Source organism: Corapipo altera, unplaced genomic scaffold (genome assembly GCF_003945725.1).
Source record: "Corapipo altera isolate COAL_440 unplaced genomic scaffold, ASM394572v1 2b, whole genome shotgun sequence".
In the NCBI taxonomy this organism is placed as follows: Eukaryota; Metazoa; Chordata; class Aves; order Passeriformes; family Pipridae; genus Corapipo; species Corapipo altera.
The window spans coordinates 27,907,963-27,927,515 of NW_020884874.1; the positions used below are offsets into that span (position 1 = coordinate 27,907,963).

At 37.3% G+C, this 19,553-nt stretch overlaps 1 protein-coding gene across 3 annotated transcripts in view; it reads right to left on the reverse strand.

Moving 5' to 3' along the window:
* MTHFD1L (methylenetetrahydrofolate dehydrogenase (NADP+ dependent) 1 like) overlaps nt 1–19,553 on the reverse strand; it is a 142,876-nt gene that overhangs the window by 104,385 nt on the left and 18,938 nt on the right. Inside the window, exons 1-7 of one of the 3 annotated variants that reach the window (XM_027634036.1) lie at nt 8,969–9,003; nt 8,419–8,441; nt 7,691–7,737; nt 6,781–6,888; nt 5,823–5,897; nt 4,331–4,433; nt 483–559 (exon numbers count right to left, since the gene is read on the reverse strand). In XM_027634036.1, the coding sequence (XP_027489837.1) occupies nt 483–559; nt 4,331–4,433; nt 5,823–5,897; nt 6,781–6,888; nt 7,691–7,699 (372 nt within the window). In that variant the 5' untranslated portion in view covers nt 7,700–7,737; nt 8,419–8,441; nt 8,969–9,003. Of the gene's footprint in view, nt 1–482; nt 560–4,330; nt 4,434–5,822; nt 5,898–6,780; nt 6,889–7,690; nt 7,738–8,212; nt 8,340–8,418; nt 8,442–8,968; nt 9,106–17,260; nt 17,435–19,553 lie in introns of those variants that run through there. The other 2 variants (XM_027634035.1, XM_027634034.1) reach the window with 2 other exon arrangements.

Consider the following 19,553-nt stretch of genomic DNA (forward strand, 5'->3'; position numbering starts at 1 on the left):
AGCAAGCACATGCTCAAGGTTCTTACAGTTTAGATTCTAAAGCTGAGATGCATGAGAGGGAAATGAAAACTCTGAATAAAAAGCTAATTTTAAAATTATTTTTAACATTCAATTTAAATGTAATTTAAATTACAAGTATCCTACATATAGTCTTAGAGAGACTTAAAAAAAGTAAGAAAAATCAATCAAATCAACCTTATGAGGGCATAAAGGCACCTCTTATAGTCATAGGACAATGTTAAGCCCCTAACATATGCAATTTTTTCAAGTGCTTTCAACACATTGAGGAATATGCATTGGTTTCTGTTTCTGAAACTTCAGACTCAGTTACTCTGACATAATCAGTTTCACTGCAAGATTACTACAGAACAGCAACAGATGTTAACATTACAATTCAAAGTATGCTGAAAGAATTGCAGAAACATCTCTCAGCCTCTAAAGCAAAGTGTTCAGAATGTGATCTAGTAACTGCCTTTACATACCTGACGGACAAATCCTTTCTCTGTACTTGCCTGTCCAATTGTTATTTTGCGCAGGAATCTGTCATTTGTATCCACCACTGAAATAAGGGAATAGGAAAAGCAGAACATGTTAACAAGGACTTGGGGACCTGGGTTTTTCAAGACATACCTCTTGCTATACATGTAAGATTCAACTACTCAAACTGTGTAACCATACAGCTTCATACTCAAACTGTGTAACCAGCCAGCCTCACTCCTACGTGTGGACACTGACTTGGTTTTCTCCCTTCTAGTTGACACTATTAGATGACAGGTTGAAACAACTCAAGTACAATTTATTTGAACAGTATTTGGAGGTAACAGGTTCTTAATATTCTAACATACAACAATATTTTACCTACATAAGATAAACCTCAGTCAATACAATGCACCAGACCTACTTCAAATCATGTGCCTCATCACTGACTTGTTAGGAATTGATTTTAAGACTGCATGTTGTAGGTTAGACTTGGTCTGTTTCTCTTTTAAAGGATGATTATGTTGTCAGATTGTTTCTTCTAGACAAGTCTCTTTCATACACATCACAGTAACTAACTCCACATTGAGTTGCACTGCATTCAAAGGAAGATTTTTTTTTTCAACTGTCAAGATAAACCATCTGCTATTTAATACAACTTCAATTTCAGACAATTGTATTTCTAACCTGGAAACACTTTTGGTGTTGCAAGGGCATGTCCAAATCATCTTGCGGAATTGCAAACTTCACTAACAATCATCGCAAGCCAAGTTCTCCAATTCTGCACTTACAACACTCAACTTCAAACCTGCCTTTGTAGTAGCCAAAAGGAAGGACTGAGAATAATCGAAGAGCTCTCATCTGCTGAGAACTGATCAGGATGCTTCCTAGGAAGAAACATTAGGAGGATGTCCTGCATAATATCATTGTCTCTGAAGTGGATTTGACAGATGGACCACTCAGTATCCTGGGCTGCATCAAAACCAGCATAGCCAGCAGGTTGAGGGATGTGATTCTCCCCCTTTACTGTGCCCTTGTGAGACCCTACCTGTAGCACTGAGTCCAGCTCTGGGCCCCCTACATTAGAAGGAGGTGGACCTGTTGGAGCGAGTCCAGAGGAGGGCCATGAAGATGACCAGAGGGATGGAGCACCTGTGTTATGCAGACATGCTGAGAGAGTCGACACTGTTCAGCCTGGAGAAGGCTCCAGGGAGACCTTGTAGCAATTTCCATTACTTAAAGGGGTCTACAAGAAAACTGGAGAGGGACTTTTTACAAGGGCATGTAGTGATAGGACAAGAAGGCATGTCAATCCCTACAGAACGCAAAAATAGAGTCTTTCTTTCTTACAGGCTCTGTAGTCCTAGAAATGTTTCAATTTGCGCCAACCCTAAAATAAAGGGGGAAGACACTTTTAAACAGTTCAGCCTGTAGCTTGGCATTCAAATCTACATCTGCTAAAAGACTGACTTGTGTTCATCTATAAGCAGAGAATCAAGGAACCTCGAGAGAAGTTCTCTGTACTCAAGGTCTGTGCAAATCAGCTCCTTCCACTGCTTTTAGAAATTAACAAATTTGTCTGTACAGAAAAGGATGACATAATCACCCAAGAACAAGAGGGACTTTGAATCTCAATCTTACTCAACCCCAATTCAGGGTTGCGAGTGAGCTGGAAGAAAAACAAGGTTTAAGGCACTTCCCCCCTTCCTGGACATTTCTCTTGGGGCAGTTGTAAATACCATACATGCCTTCTTTCCACTACATGGTATTTAGGCCTCTAATTTCTTCAGGAATTCCATTTAAGGGATGGTGCAACACAGATTCAGCTAACTCAGTTTGGTTTCTATTTATATACAGTCATACTCTAAAATACTACAATACTGGCAGAAATTACAGGACAGAGCCTGGGACATGGAAGCCGTAGCTTTGTACCAAGCTGTGATACCATATGCCACCATGAAGGCATATGGCAAGTTAATCTCTCAAGCACAAACTTTTCCCTTCTCCTCTTAGGAAGCTCAGTCTCACAAGCAGCCTTAAGCAGACTTAAGTGTCTTTCCTGCCTACCCAGGCACTGCTGAAGGCAGGAACTAGCCTTCCCACCAGCCTGGACAGCCAGTGGGCTGCTTTTTATCTGGTCCTTCCTAGTGAAATCATGTAACCTGAACATCCTTACCGTGAATTGTAACTGCCCCTGCAACTCCTTCTGGTCACTGGGATATACTTACTTTCTCACTGTGGTCATTCATTCTCCAAGAAGATTCCAATAACTGCACTAAGTAGTGATAAAATAAGAAACAACTTGTTTTGCCACAAAAGCAATTTTTCCTTCTCTAAATTTTCCCTCTTTCTTTACCCAAAGCAAATGTTTCACAAAAGTTTATTTTCAAACAAGTGTTAGGTTTAATGTATCCAACTCTTTATTCTCTAGAAATGTAAACAGAATCCAAATACCAGGGGAAGGGTAAGTAAGGGGAAGCTTTCGTGCTTTTCAGCATGTTGTACGTGTTCAAGTTAGTATAAGATGACAATGAACTTTAAGTTTGTGACATTTCTATGGAAACAGGTCCTGATTAAAATTAATTTTCAGAAAATCTGATAGCTTACTCTTCTTCCCCACAAATTCCCTGGTACGTAACAAGCTTCACAGACATATGGACTATGGAAACAGTCCTAAATAAAACATTTTCCAAGTTATCTAAAACATTCCTAAAGCCAGTATTTTTTTTTCTGAAATGTTTAAGGTATATACATCATATAAAGCTTTGTGGAATAGAAATTCCACTAACATTGTTTGAGATGAATTAAATAACTCACTTGAGGCTAACAGCTGTTGAGCAATTTTGCCTCCTCCCAAACCCATGCTGATAAAAACGAGTCATATTACATTAAATATTTATATTACTCCTTCACCCTAATACAGGTCTCTTCCAGACACACTGTGTGACTAATAAAAAACATCTTATGCCACATCCCCAGAATTATTTTGAGAAAAATATCCCAAGTTTGAGATGACATGCACACGAAGGGCACAGTAAAGCATGACCGAGACTCCTCCCTTCTCAACAGATTCACCTTTTTCTCTAAGCATCACAATACATTCCGTTTAACAGTAATTTTTGAACTAATAACTTCAGTGTTTGAGAACTAAGGAGGAAAATAAAATTCAGTGGTATTTAGCTCAGAACTTTATGCATCATTTACTTCCTTAAAAAAGAAAAAGACAGATACAGAAGTTGAGGTAAACACTGAAATTTGACCCAGCACTAAAACTGGAAAAAGCAGAGGGAGTTGCCTAAGGGTGGATATCAGTTTGTTTGGCAACTTTACCACATCTTTTAGCTCTTCTTCCTAATGAAGCAAACAACTCAAGACACTTCAAAAATAAGAAAAACACATAATCCCTTAAGCCTATTTAGTCTCTCGAGCTACCCAGGCTGTTGAGCTGGAGAGGAAGAGGGACCAAAATTAAGAAGAGTAATTACAAATAATCTAAAACCATAATAGATACAGTTATTAAAAGAATGGCTAGGATTTGTAAAATGCACAGAAAAGACACTTCCTTATGTTTGAAGATGTATTACCTAATGTGAGAGAGACCAGGGATGAATTTAAACTTTTAAAGAAACCTGTATTTCAGAATTTTAGCAAAGTCTCTTGAGTTACTGCAGATATTTGGCCAAGTTTAGAGCAATACACTACACTCACATTTGCTATGCACCTATGTTTCACACTTGCAAATTGGTTATTCTTACAGTCAGAGAGCAGAAACAACTCTGATTCAGGTAATATTAAGCAAAATAAGAAATAAGCTATCAAATCCAAGCTGAAGTGAGGCTTTCTGACTACATACCTCTTTGCCATGTTATGGTAGATGGGTCAATATCAAGGCGTGCAAATTTGCTGATCTCCTCTTCTGTTAAAGTCTCAGGATCAGTCTTGTTTATTCCCAGCTTCTACACACAAAACAAATTAAAGAAGTACAGTGAAATGCCTTATTTGCTTTAAATGGTATAGCTCCTCTGGCTTATCAACCCCACACATGTAAGTGAGGAGTTTCAATCTTAATAATCCTCTTTCAAAAAAATGTAATCCCATCCCATAAAGATTTTTTTTTTTACAATGGACTTTTTTTTAGATATAAGGAATCATTACACTAAGAATCATTCACAGTAAAATAAGTCAGTTATACTGGAAATTATGATGCATGTATTTGAATGTTATAAAGTCAAACTATTTTTTACTTAGTTGCAGGTAATATGAAGAGAGAAATCCATTTCAAATGCAGAGATAACTAGTATGTCATGAGTAACAGAAACACTTCCCCTCCTTCCCTAACCTGTTGCCTGTAACAGTGTAAATGAGGACAAAATGAAAACACTCCAAAATTCTGATAGAACAATCTGTGAGAGGGACTCTGCTTTAGAGTCAAGCAGGTATCATCCACATTTTAGTTTACTGATATTCAGTTGAGCAGCACAAAAGCTTACAATGTTATGAGAACTTTCTTTTCCTCCCTTCCCAAAACAGAAGCTGGTACTACCTCCATCCCCCTTTCCACACCCCAATACCACGCGTGCACATGGCAGCTGTCCATTGCCATCCAATGACTCTGAAACAACACCAGTCAGGAGTTATAAGCCAAAAACAAACATGAAATTGGACACAGAAGACTGAAGCTGTCCTTAAGGGTTATATTTAAGGGGTTCAAATTCTCTTTCTCCTAAGCTAGTGGACTGTTTTGCTCTCTAGGTATTTATCAGAATGGCATTCTCAAATCCAGATATGTTATTCATACATGAATTGCACAGGAAGCTCTTCCGGAGGCATTTAGGAAGCAATATGGGATGCAAAAATACACTATATGTACAAATGTACTTCTACCACTTGAACGAAGTACACTGTCAAATTGACATCAATAAAACCCCAGAAGTATATGCTATAATAAATTTTAAAACCAGAAAATATTGCAAAACCAAAGAACGTCAGCTTTCAAACGTGACTCTACCATAATAGGAAAAGTATTTTAAAACCTCTAACTTTAATATTTCATCAGAAAAGACACAGCATTTAAAAACATTACTGGTTTACTTCAGGAGAAAAGAATAGCAAAAATGTTAGTTATGAAAATAACATCAGGCCCAGATCCTATTACTCCAAAGATGTTGCTTTCAGAAAAAGTCTGGATTTGATAAATTCATGAGGGTTGATATAAACTCAGCCCCATACATCAAATAATTTTAAACAAGTTGTGTAAGAGAATCCATTTTATGAAGAGAGAATGTATATAATTTTATATATATACATATAATTATAATTGAGGAGAGACTGCATTAACAACTTACTCTCAGACGGGCAAGCTGAATAGCAGAAAATCCTCTCACGCCATTAACTACTGGAACCAGCCTATTATACAAAGACTAGAAAAAACACACAAGAAGTTAATGAAAGAAAAAGTTATAAAAAGCTAATTCTTTCCAAATTTATTCCACCTAATTTCAGTAAGAATTTTCCAACCACATAAGTTGTGGACTTCTGGTTAGCCATTTAAAAATCAATTCTGATAAGGTGGAAGGCTTCTGAAAAATCTCTATGTCTAAAATCCAATTACCAAAAATTACTAGGTTTCTGTGTTTTACCAAAAAAAAAAAAATTAAAAATTTTGAAATTGGGAACCTCTCAAAACTTGGCCAAGGCCCAAGTTATTCAAACTATAATCAACATTTGCAAACTGGCCAAAGTGCACGCTTGTGTTGTACCAAGTAAAGGGAATATGACAACCCTGCTCAGTTTTAACACTGCAGCCAGAAAGAAGAGGCTCCTTCCTTTCTTTCTTCCTTCCCTTTGAAGACTCAAGTTAGCATTTGTGTTAAGGTCACAATAGATTTAGCAGAGGGAAAGTTTATTTTTCCCCACAACTCCTTCTTCTTAAGGTACATCATATCCAACTACACATCAGAAGAGTAATTTGTAATTTTAAGTGGAGTTTACAAATTATTGAAAAGTATAATATTATATATAGGGAACACATCCTTAATAACAATATTTAGTACAGTCTGAAATAGTTGTAAATATTCTGGGCATAAGATCCTTATCTTAAAGACTACCTTATGATAGTCATTTGCCAGAAAAATGTATTCTGTAAGGAAAATTTCACAGCAGAACATAGAATGGCTTCAGCAACAGTTCCTGTTCATATGGTGAAAATATAAAAATATAAACAAGTTGTTTTGCTTTGAAATGCAGTTTATTGAAAAACCAAGAAGAAAAAATGTCATGTGGATATGAGAAAATAATTCTCACCTTATCAGACTGAGTGTTTTCATGTAAGATCCTAGCATCAATAGCAGCAGCCAGCAAATTATTTGCAGCAGTTATAGCATGAATGTCTCCAGTCAAATGAAGATTGAACTAGAAGGTGAAAGCAACAAGATCTTTCTATAAGAAAACATTTAATTTAATTTATGAATTTCAGACAAATTAGCAGCAGCAATCTGCTTGAGGTTGCAGACCTGATTAGTCACCTCTTTGTGTAGATTACATATTTCCAGGCTGAAAACACACTGAGCTATATGAAGGACTTGTTCCCACCTGAGTATGTGGTAAACTACCCTAAGCTTAGTCAAACAAAGCCACAAACATCTTCATTCTTTGCTAAATGATTAAAGAATGAGAAGTCAAGGGCTACAGTGTCACATAATTAATACTAAATCAGTTTATTGCTGGTAATTACTATTTGACCTGGACCAGAGGTGTAGATTACTGCTGAATCTCCCCCAGAGCACACCAAGCATGCTGGCTTTGGGGCTTTTGGTATGTCAGCTTTCTGCTAGCTGCAGAACAGCTTATAACCTCACAGGCACGACACTGTTTGACCAACAAAGCTTTATGGAAAACTCCAAAATCAGCATCTTAGATTAAATTAAAACTTGTGTTACATAGGTACTGTATTTCTATGAATCTGACAGAGGAAGTCAGAAAGTCAGTTTTAATGACACTTCAGAGCCTACTGTGGAGGAGTAGGGACAGCAACCAACGCAAGCCCTTGACTTCTCTTAGGGTGAAACTGTTACACATTTCCAAATAAGCACTGTGAATATCACAAAATCATTAAGGTTGGAAAAGACCTCCAAAATCATCAAGTCAGACCTTCAACTGAATACCATCATGCTCCTTAAACTGTATCACAAAATGCAAGTTGAGGCTGTCTCACCTCCTCCATGGGGATCACTTGAGCGTATCCACCACCAGCTGCTCCACCTGTACAGGAAAGCATATGGTCTCATCAGACTCCCACTGGTTTTGAAAAAAAACCCCTCATCTTTAAACAAACAAAGTGAAACATACAGTGTTGATGACATATTTTCAGTATTTTTATTTCTATCAAAAAAGACCAGTGATGTTCTCAAATAAACGGGATTTCCTTAATCTTGCTGGCTTTCTTTCAGCAGATAGTAAAAAGGGAATTCTAGATCTGAAATGAAAGCCTACATGTGATGGCTGGTGCAGGCTTTGGCTACATAAGGGCTACTCTCTGCTCTTGCCCAGATTTAGGGCACAGTCATGCACATGCAGCTCTTGGGTGGAAAGACATAGCAGTCACAAGCAAGAACTGCTTCTGAATGAAATCTTCACACCCTCACCTGAGTGCTCCTTCCCCCTGCCTCTCAGGGTACAGGCAAAGAAATCTGCTGTAGCCTATGCACACGTTGAGTGGAGGGATTAAAGCACTCACATGCACCAGTCTTAGCTGAGAAGCACCAAGCACCAGGAGCCTTCCAGCTGAAATCAAACTTTTTAACTTAAACTTCAGCAAAGCAAAGTAGAGCAGATGGGGAGTGCCTGTTAGGCACCAATTTCAGCTGAGAAATGGCAAAAAAAAAGGATTGCATTACTTCCTATCAGCATTGAAGACAGGCTTGAAATCTGGCTTGGTCTTACCTGGCCCTCAGGCCTCAGGGTTTCTAGGCAAAAAGGCAGCAGGCCACGATTAGAGGTGACAGCTCAGGAGAACAGAAAGAAGAAGTTCAGACCTAGCCACATATATGATGCTGACACAGCTGAACCATATGCACAACTGCTGATTTCGTTGTATTGACTGGAAATATCCAGTACTGACTCTTCCTCAAGGAATAATTAAACAATAACATTTATGAACATATTTAGAGAGTCTCCAAGTAGAGGGGTGGCTGGAAGGGTGTGTACTCACACAAAATTCCTCCTGGCTAATTCATTACGTTTGGGCTTTATCTGCATTATCAATACACGTTGAGTGCATGAACATAAATATGAACCTTGCACAGGAAGTTGTGTGCAAGACACCTTTAGCTATTAGTTACATACATATTAAAAAATCAAATATACTACCACTCGGGCAATCCACCGAAGTAAGTAATCAGGAAATTAAAAGAGAAGAAATAAAAGAAAAAACAAAAAAGCAGTATTTCCTTTTAATCTGAAAGAGGTCATAGGTTCTGCAAATGTTAGGTACCTTTAACTCCAAATGTAGGTCCTTGAGAAGGTTGTCTCAGACAAGCAAAGGAATTAATTTTAAGGTGTGCAGTAAGTGCCTGAACGAGACCAACTGTGACTGTGCTTTTCCCCTCTCCTAGGGGTGTAGGGGTTATTCTGGAAAAACAAGAAAAAAGATTAATCAAATTCTTTGCTGATGTCAGCCTGGCTAAGGATATTTGAACCTAAAGCTTTTGATTTCAATGAAGAATATTTGTACAGCAAATTTCAATAAGATTACTTTATCTTCACAAAAATACTGCCACAATGTTAGCCCCTAGCTCAAGCTGAAATGCTAATATACATGTGTCTTCTATTTAAGTAATTTACTATGATAGCAGAAAAAGAGAAGATTATTTTGGCAAAAGTTCTAAAAAGAATATATTGAATTTAGACATTTTTATTACAGCACAAAAATCTCACCACTTTCATTAACAAACCATCCATCACAATACTCTAAACATGTATTAATACTCTTCTGTAGTAATGCATGAGATCTTTTATTTCCACTGCTCAAACTTTGAATGAAATAATAGAATATTGTAAATTAAATAACCAACACTTTCGTTTGTAGAGCTCAACTATCCCTCTCCAGCTTCCATGTCATCATAACCCTCAACAATGACAGATCAATTGCCTTTCAAATAAAACAGGACACAAAATTCACTATATTCAACTTAACATGATTTATTTTACACTTGAGTTTCATGATAATTTTGCAGATTTCAGGGCGATAAGGGACAATGACAATCATAGTCCACACAAAAGCTCAAAAGCATCGTTGCTACAGCTCCCACATCTAGACCAAATTGAACAGAATTTTAGAAAGATATTCAATCTCAAATCAAAGACTCTAACCTCCACTGTATTCTTGTCCCCAGAGAACACTCGATTCCTGCCCCTTTAATGAAGGGACAATGACAGCTGATTTTGCAAGTAGAAAACTTATCAGCCTTCAATGAATGAGAGACATCTCAGTTTAAGTGATGTTCTTCCTGCTTCCAACATCATCACATTTGTTTATGATCCGTATTAAAATTTCTTGATTTGATCAACATAACTGGTCTACTCTGGCCTCAAATTGGGAGGCCTGGAGACACACCATCTATAACGCTGCTGTTTCCTTTGAGAACACACGCAGGATCACTCTCGAGGAAAAAAGACAACGCAGAAAGAATCGTGTCTTGCAGAATATACCACCTAAGGAGTCTTTCTGCTGTGTTTTTTGCAATCAGATATGTCTATCTCGTATTGGCCTCATTAGGCACCAGCGCGCTTGTAACAAACGTGGATAGAGCCTTCCTAAATCTTCGTTTGCCAAGCCCAGCCATGATGATGTTAAAATTGTGTAGGGGTGCTAGGGTTTTACTCCTCTTTCTGTTTTTCCTCGTTGAAGTATGAACACATCTCCAAAATGCATTCAGATGATTCATTTTAGGCACAGCATTTCTTTTTCTGACTGGCAAAAGACAAAAGCCCCACCCCAGTCCTTTTTGCACTCACATCATTTTCACAAATCCTACTGTATGGCAAAGTGTAACCATTTGTATCTTTGCTGCCTTCTCTACCTGCAGAGAAGTACTTTGGTGAAGCTGATGTTAAGAATTAATGTTCATTCCTAAGGAAATACAAGCATGCACACACATCGTAGTGAAAGGGGAACCCTTATCCTATGACCTCTTCAAAATTTGAGCTAAAACATCTAGATCTAATTAGAAACACTTCCTTTCCCAACCAGTAATTTTTCCAAGATATTGCTAGCCTCAGATCACAATTCAAATGGCATAAAAGTATTAGCATAATCATAAGATTCAGTTTAGTTCAGTAAGTTCACAGATTGGCAAAAGTCATTCTTTGTCCCACAAATGTAAACAGATGAGAAACATTAACTTTTCACAAATCTATCTTTTACAGCAACATCAGATCCAGGGTTTTGTTTTTTTTTTTTTTTTTTTAAAAAGAAACCTTTGTTAGGTATGTCTGGAAAAATTTGGGCAACAGGAGGCAAGCCAAATTAACAACTTTATACTGTTCTAGGAAAAGAATTTCCTATTTAGAAAAGTAGTGTTTTAACTAAAGTTCCAGCGAAATCAATGGAGTTTAGTACATCTATAAGAGAATCCCTGAACTAAGACTCTTCACCTTGAACTGCTCTTATATGACCATGTATTACATGGGTTACTTAATGTGGGCATTTGGTTTTAGTAATTTTTTTCCACATTTATAACATTGTGTTCACCAACCATCAAACTCTAAAACATTGTCAATAACTTAATATCCAGGCTATTTCAACATCCTAGAATGGCATTCCTTTGACTTAAAAAGGAATTCACAGAATTTTAGCAAAATACTCGTGTAGAGCCAACAAAAGGTGGGAGAATTGGAGCATATCTTTTATCCGCTCTCAAAAGTGGTCCCTGTCGTCTTTTATCTGTACTTGGACTTCTTATTTCCTTCTGATCTACTGCAGTAGCATAGAAGCCTACTTAATTTCTTTTACTTTCAAGTTTGCAGTTCCTAGAAGAATGGATACTTTTAATCTCTACATTGTCAGGACAGGGAGCCCTCAGGGTTTTACTGTTGCCACAACAGTAGCTTCCAGTTTTTCCATTGCTATTTTTGCCATCTCTTTTTTGTCCTAGAATTCTTACTTTTGTACAAACATGCGTCTTTCAGAGCACCACAGCCAGGTTAACTCACTTTTGCTACCAGTTTCACTCTTCTGACTACTGTTCTAACACTGGTTTCCCAAAACTCATTCAAATAATTCTTAGCATAGTTTCTCCTTACCCCTTGTTCTCCTACTATCTCATTAATTTTCGTCTATTGTCCCCATCTCATTTACTTGATCCTCTTATTCCAGATTAAAGCCAGATTTATGAGTAATCCTGAGGCATTACTGCACTCAAAGACTTAAGAAAGTAAAAACTATTTAGCTATTAATTATTTGAAAACAATAACAACAAAACAAAAAGGAAAAGTAACAAAAGCAAAACACCAAAAAGCAAACTATTCTACTATGAAAGAGTCACCTATAATTGTTTACTGGAAGTTACCAGTAAAGAACTTTACACAAACCCCAAAAACTCAGTGCACACAATGTCTATTTTACTAACAGAACAACTTGTACTTGCAATGCTTCCTATTGGTGGCTACCTCTATTTCTGAGTATCAGACACACGAAGCTCACATTCAAGAGAATTCAGAGACACCATCACTAAATTATTTACTCAGTTGCAGCTCAAAACATGGCAGGTGGCTGACCGGGCATTCACAGCAAGGCAGGGACTCTTTACAACTCTTATGAAACAAGTCAAATCAAAGATACAGCCTCCTATCCAGTAAAGGAAAGGATAGACAAATTAGAATAGACAAATACATAACCAAGAAGGCATGTTGGTAGTAGCATGAAGGATAGTATCTATTTGTCACAGAAGATAACACACAATCAAGTGCAACATTACTAAAACGCTCTTGTAACTTGACTGGCCTATTCTAAAATGACTAGGTAAAATGAGCCAGAAAGCCCTGTGAATTTTCTGTAAGACAGATCTTTTTCCAAAAACCAAAAAGAGAAACACACCATTGCTCATTGATTAAACTGACAGGAAGAGATCTTGCCTCCGCTGAATTTCCAGTGCACTGATATACTCTGCACCAGCTCTAAACCTCAGCTTTAAATATTAGTTAAAAGAAAAACAAAACAAAAGTCTGAAATTATAAGAAAATTTTATTCCAACAATTTCCCTTGGAATGCTTATTTAACACATCTTTCCTTTTGTACCTGGTCTACTTTGATCAGTTTTTATAAATACAATAATCAACTTAAGCTGTTTTGTGGACACTGAAATATTTTTGCTGGCTACACTACAGAACCTACACTCCTGTAGCTTAGGTCACTCACTCACATTGGTATAAAATTATAACGGCCAATGGCTAACTTTAGCTCAGTTGTGCAAGATTTCCAGGAGAAATCTTCTTTAAAATGCAGTAAATTTTAATGAATTTCAAGAGACTTTTACAGCCACTTGCATTATTCTTCAAATTTCTTAATGTTTTCAATCAAAACATAGAAACCCCACCATCATTTTCCTCCTTAAAACTTACTTTGCCACCTACCAAGCAGTCATCAGCTCCTTGGCAAAGTAAGTTTTCCATAACACTGAAAGCCTTCTCTCTTTATGTATACCAAAACAAAGATAAGAATATGCAGACTTTGTTTGTTTGTTATACATCACATTAGCTTACAGCAGAGCTGTTTCTGTGGGAAAGCTACATGAGGTCTCCCAAAGAGAAAATAAACAAACAGGGAGATTCTATAACTTCCTCACAAGGGCTATGCCAGCCGTTGTGACTTCAGCGAGAACTTTACTGGATATGTGACAATTCTCTTTAAATTTCCTACCTTAGACTTGTAGGTATCAGCAGCTTCAAAGATTTTAATAAGCCCATAATTCCTGTGATCCACATGGAAATCAGCCTATGGAGGCCATGGGCAATTGAGTTCCCACCTACATACATATCCCATCCAAGATTACAACTGTCAGAAATATAGTTCTGAGCACAGAAGTGTTGCAACTACTGTCACCTCAACGAGGTGACATTACGACACCACTGCAGTGGCATCCTCATGTGGAACTGGAACTTCCAAATATAAAAGTACAGATATCACTGTGAAGCTAAAATGACTGAACAAAGACAGGAACAGACTGAGGAATCCTCAACTACAAACTCTTAAAAGCCGCTAAAGCCTCATCCAAGGTAATCCCAATCAGGAGCTGTGCAATGACATGACGAATACCTGACAAACTGTCTCAACTATGACTTTGCTTTGGACTGTCAGACAATTCAGTGCATCAACAGAGGGCTATTTTCCCCTCTTATTCTTCCCTGTATTTTTCCTTTATTATATGTTTTCCCTTTTTCTTAGCTTTTAAGTGCATTGTGGCCCAAGAAACACAATGAACAGAAATACAATCCAATACATACCTCTCAGAAGTTAAACGCAATTCCAAATCTGAAAATTGTATCCCCAAAGTATTTACCATCATACTGCTTGTACAAGGCATTAAGTCAGTATTTATTTTCCTACCTTACTGAAAAGGTAGTTCATCACAGAACAATCTATTACTGCTAGGGAAAAAGTACTGATTTAAAATTTTTCAGCATTCAAAACCTAGCACACTTCTTGCTAAAAGCAGCATCATATTTCATAATTTTCCCACATTCTATTATTCATCATCTTGCATTTTTGAAGTGAATGAGTTTCCAGAATTATCTGGTAAAAGCCACACCACTAGAGCATTTAGAAACAAAATGTTGCAATATATAAACACATACACTCTAACAAATTTTAGCTGTAATTTCATATTGTGTTTGCAAATATGCTATCTACATTCTTGCATGCATGATTAAGTTACTCTGGGCACAAAACTTAGCTAGTAGGTCATGCACAAGCTTCATTCATTTGCATGCTCTCAGCTTGCAATAAGTGGAGGCAGTTTGAGTTAACATATCCAGCAACATACTATTTAGCACACTAAAAGCCTGTATATAGGCAGTTAACGCCCAAGAACCAATTACTACATGGTAACTCATGACTTTGTCCCTACAGTGTCTTAACACGAGCCCTATAACAAGCCAAACACAGAGACAATAAAAAAGCAAGAATGAAAAAAGTGAAAGAAATGCTCTCTATACAGAACAAAATGAAAGTTATGAAGAAATAAAGTCTTCATCCTATTTTCGTGTGACATGATCTGTTAATCAAACTGCAATTTTTCAGCATACAAGTTTGTATTGGATGAGGCACTTAAATATATTCATTTGCATTTAGAAAGAACAAAAAAGACTTTGAAGTTAGTGGCAACTTTTAAAAAAGCCATAAATACAGTCATCTTTACAGATAAAGAGGTACATTTTAGTTGCATTTCACTGTTCAGAACACCAAGTTTGGTCTCTAGCATATCAGGAATAAACTAGAAGAGCATTTGCAGCAAATATTTATAATTCCTAGACACTGTGAAACATTTAAACCCAAATGTGCAATTACAGGCTCAAATGTTGCTGGCTGCATCATGGATGGAGGTTGGAGATTTTGTAGTTTGTTGAATACACACACACACACTTTACGCTCCCTTCACATATGCAAAGTTCCCATCATACATCATAAATATTTCTGCCAGACCAAATAACCTGAAGTATAAGCATATATCTTAAATGTTTCCTCTGAACCACTGAAAATTTATTCTGAAGACCTATACTGCATCATTCTAAAAGAACTTCTAAATATCTTTGGTTATTGTGAACAAACACAATAATCCAAATGGCAGGTTTTGGTTGACCTTGCCTTGGCAGGTAGAGAACGAAGGTAACTGAGGATACTATTTCACTCCCTGATTTCCACACTTCAGTGATACTCGATTTTCATTGTACTGAACATTTCCTCATCAGATAGAGTCCCCTGCTTTTCTTAACACCATTGTTGTCTGCTACAGTTATTTCAGGAAATGAGAACAGCTGAGAGCATACAGACACACATTATATGTATATTTTATACGTAAAATATTTTGAAGTCAAGCTTTGAACTCTCTCAGAAGAATGTTCCGACTGTCATAGCTACCTTGCTACATAGCACTCCTCCTGCAGCAGATGTGGCTTTGTACTAACCCCACCAGATTCAATGACTTCAGAGACGTGAAAAATAGCAACATATTGCATCATCAGGTTGTGTAGGCACCAAACTCAGCCACTTGTTTGTGAAACACCATTCAGTATTTGTACATGTTATATCAACTTGAGAAGATACAGTTTTCTATTTGTTACCATCTGCTCATCTTGCTAGTCAAAACTGCATTTCTTCTACATGTATATAGGCTTTCTTCTGTGACAAAAATTGCTTGAGACACCTTCTTTGTAGAAGACAGGGAGACAAAGCAGTGTGAAGAAACGTAAACTCTTGTGTGTGCAATCTGACACAACTAAAATCCACTTGAATGGGGCATTGCAACGTGCTATCTTGCATCTCCAGACATTTTCAAATAACCTCTGCTTCTACGAGAGGTTTGTTGATAGAGAAGCCTGTTTCAGCCTGCAGCATGGTGCCCAGTTGATGCCACTGACAACACAAGCATGAAAATACATGGCAGCAACTTTCTTCAAACCCAGCCAAATGCTGAACACGTTTTTGTTTCTCCAATGCAGCAAAAAAACCCCAAACCAAAATAAAACTCTACCAAAAGAAACCAAGCTCAACCAGCATTTACTTCCTTCTCTTAACTGCTCCAGCATCCCCAAGAACATCTTTATATGCTGCACTTCTATCACACAGCTTTGAAGAAAGCTTCATAGCTTGCCTCAGCTTTGTAACATCAGGTCTCTCAGTCTACAATGCCTCCATCTCAGACAGTGCCAGAAATCCACTGTGTCTCCACAAGAAGACAGTAAAGTAAACAGTTTGTGAAACACTAGCCGAGGTGAGGAATCAGTAGATCAAGGCAGTTGAGAACAGCCTTCTCCTTCTGGATTAGCCTAAAACTGTATTTTAAACCTGAGTGGTTTTACTTAAAAGGAAGTAACCATATAGATTAACGCAGAATATAAACAACACGTTGCAATTTAAATATTAATGAAAACCTACATTTGTTCACAGGTAGAAGTTTCCACTTAGTAAACTAGGTGAATGAAAAAATTGTGTCACTGAACTCAAGAAAAACCCGAAGCTCTTCAGAAGAGAAGTGCATAATTCCTGCTGAGCTTAGTATTTGCTACAATCGTGGGAACAGCAAGCAGGATAAGCCTGCCTGGAGACATGTCTACATTTCAGAGAAAAAACATGGCTTTTTAAACTTTGTAATCTGTTCTTCAATATAAAAGTATTTATTGTTAATATCAACAGATTAGCATGTAGCTTCTGTTAACATTTGTTTATAAACAGACACAATACAAGCAGCCTTAAATATCCAAGTTAAACAATTAAAATTCTGATAAAACAGTAAGAAAAATTCCATGCACCAACAGATAACATTTCACAGAATCATAGAACAAACTACCTTTTATAAAATATACTTTACTTCAGTAATAACAGTTTGGAAGAAAAGCTGTGTTACTTCAAAAAAGTTCAAAATTGCTCACTTTCAGAACAGAGCAACACACAGATGAAAACATTCAGGATTCTTATTTGTGCAGTGTATAAAAAAAAGATGTAAGTTGCATGTTTATATTAATATGAGTGGAAAGAGTGGACACTAATGATGTTACAGTGAATTCTTACCCAGCAACTAGAACATATTTTCCATCTGGCTGATCCTTTAACCTTTCCAGCAGGGACAAACGTACTTTGGCTTTGGTTTGGCCATAGATCTCAATTTCATCTGTAAGCAATCCTATCTCCTTGGCAAGTACATCAACAGCTTTTGGACTCTGTGCTCGGGAAATCTCAATATCACTGGAAAGGAAAACAAATAGGAGACAGGAGATTTCTCTCAGCTTAGGTGGTCGACAACAGAGCACAAAACAACAGCAAATAATCCAACAATGGAGTTATTGTAACGAGTTTTTCAATCCTCTCTCACATTTTATTAACCAAACCTAAATATTAGCTAACACCTAATATAACATTGAAAATCACGTGCAGTGTTTTTTAATTGTTACAATTTCACAGAGTTCTGTCGTTTAATCAGACTCCAAATATTACATAATGCTTTCATATCAAGCTAGAGACGTGTCTGCTGGATGCTCAAGCATGTCCCACTGGAATGGATGTTTCTGGTTTTGTTTTTCTTTCTCTTCTCCTCCCTCGCAGCATATTTCAGCGCATACAATTTACTGAAAAGTGCATACATTCCTTGGCCAACAGTCACACAAACACATTAGCTATACCTGAGCTCCATGCAAGCTCAGCCTGGCTACTCCCCCATGAGGGCACCAGAGGAAACAAGGTATTTGAAGACCAACTCATGCTCTTCTAAAACACAGCTAAACTAAGCATGGCCACAAAGGAGGAGTCTAAAGTACAGGACATTCAGTGAGTTTATGAATATCTCCAGCAAGGACTGTGAGTGGTAGCTGAGGCAAGCACACATCATAGATTACCTGAGGGGAGGTGGTTGTAGGCTAGGGGACACTACTGTATTCGGAATTCCTGACCTAAACCACCAGGGGTCTTTGGATTTAATACTCCTTTATGGATTTTTCATTTGGGAGCTTGGTCTAGTTGCCCATTATGTCCACATAAGCATTTGGCAGCTGTAAGCTCCTGCAACAGTGAAGCCCAGGACCCAGTGCACAAGATGTGAGGAGTTGTCTCCTTTGGCAACTTAAAAAATACTTTCAGCCTAACCAGGCTAAATTCCTTCCTGTAGTTTCAGTTGATTACAGTATTTTTAAAGATAGAATCTGGCAATGGCATCAAAGCTAATGTCCTGAACTTTCCAACAGTCTGCAAGACCTTAAGTATCCACCAATGAACACAAAACTACTGGCAGATCTCAGCTCTGTGTGTGGACTTTGGCTGTTTTCTGCATCCACCAGCAAACGATCAGTCTGTGCCAATGTAATTGCTTGCAATTCTCAGAGGACATCCTAAACTGGGACCATTATTCAATTATAATTCTCAAGTAGCCCACTTCTGCACCCTGCAGCAGCTAAGTGAAATCCAGAAACCATCCATCCAAGCAATGACATAATCCAGTACTACAGGACAAGAAGTTACTCAATCACAGCACTAACCTGGAATCCACTTTCTTTCAAAGACATACTTAAGCTCATCCTCTTTCATAGAAGGATATACCTTTGACTTTCTTATGCATTACTTCAAGCACAACTAGCCATAAAAATGTAACATGAACAGAAGATGGAGTGGCTTTCAAACATCACATGGCAAAGAATATCTCAAGTTTTCATTGAGAACTTTCTATATAAAGTCCCAGAAAACTATTGGTAAGTTGATGACAGTGTGGTCCCTTAAAGATTTAAGCACAGAACATTTTCAGGGTGACTATTCTATTCATCAAGTAATTGATGCATTTGATAAGAGGAGAAGGATGTAGACTAAAATGACAAAGTTAATTTGCCTTTTTTAGCTCCTATTAAATATATTGGCCTCTTTACTAAAAGACAGAAACTATTATTTCAAATCTCAGGCCAGACTATCAGGACTCCTGCAGCAACCTCAGCCCTTCCTATTTCCCTCATTTCTTCCTCCTCTTCTCCTGGAAGAAACAACGAGGCTTTTCCCAATCTGGAGGTACCAGTACTGGCAAAAAGTGGAAGAAGTGAAACTAACCAAGTTGAACACTTATAAATAAATTAAAAGGTAAAGAATTTCTAGATAAATTAAAATTAGGTATATTTTTAGAAGTCAAGTAAAATTGACAGTGGATGCTAACAGTTATCCCTTGGTAAAACCACTGCTGTCATCATTTTTCCATTGAAATTCCCTCAAAAACCTTCAAGGTAACCAGACTTTTAACATCTTAGAACCCTTTAATGACAGGTTGAACACTGATACAAGCAATAAAATGATAAAAGGCATAATTTAACAACGAATTTACATTTATATGTTA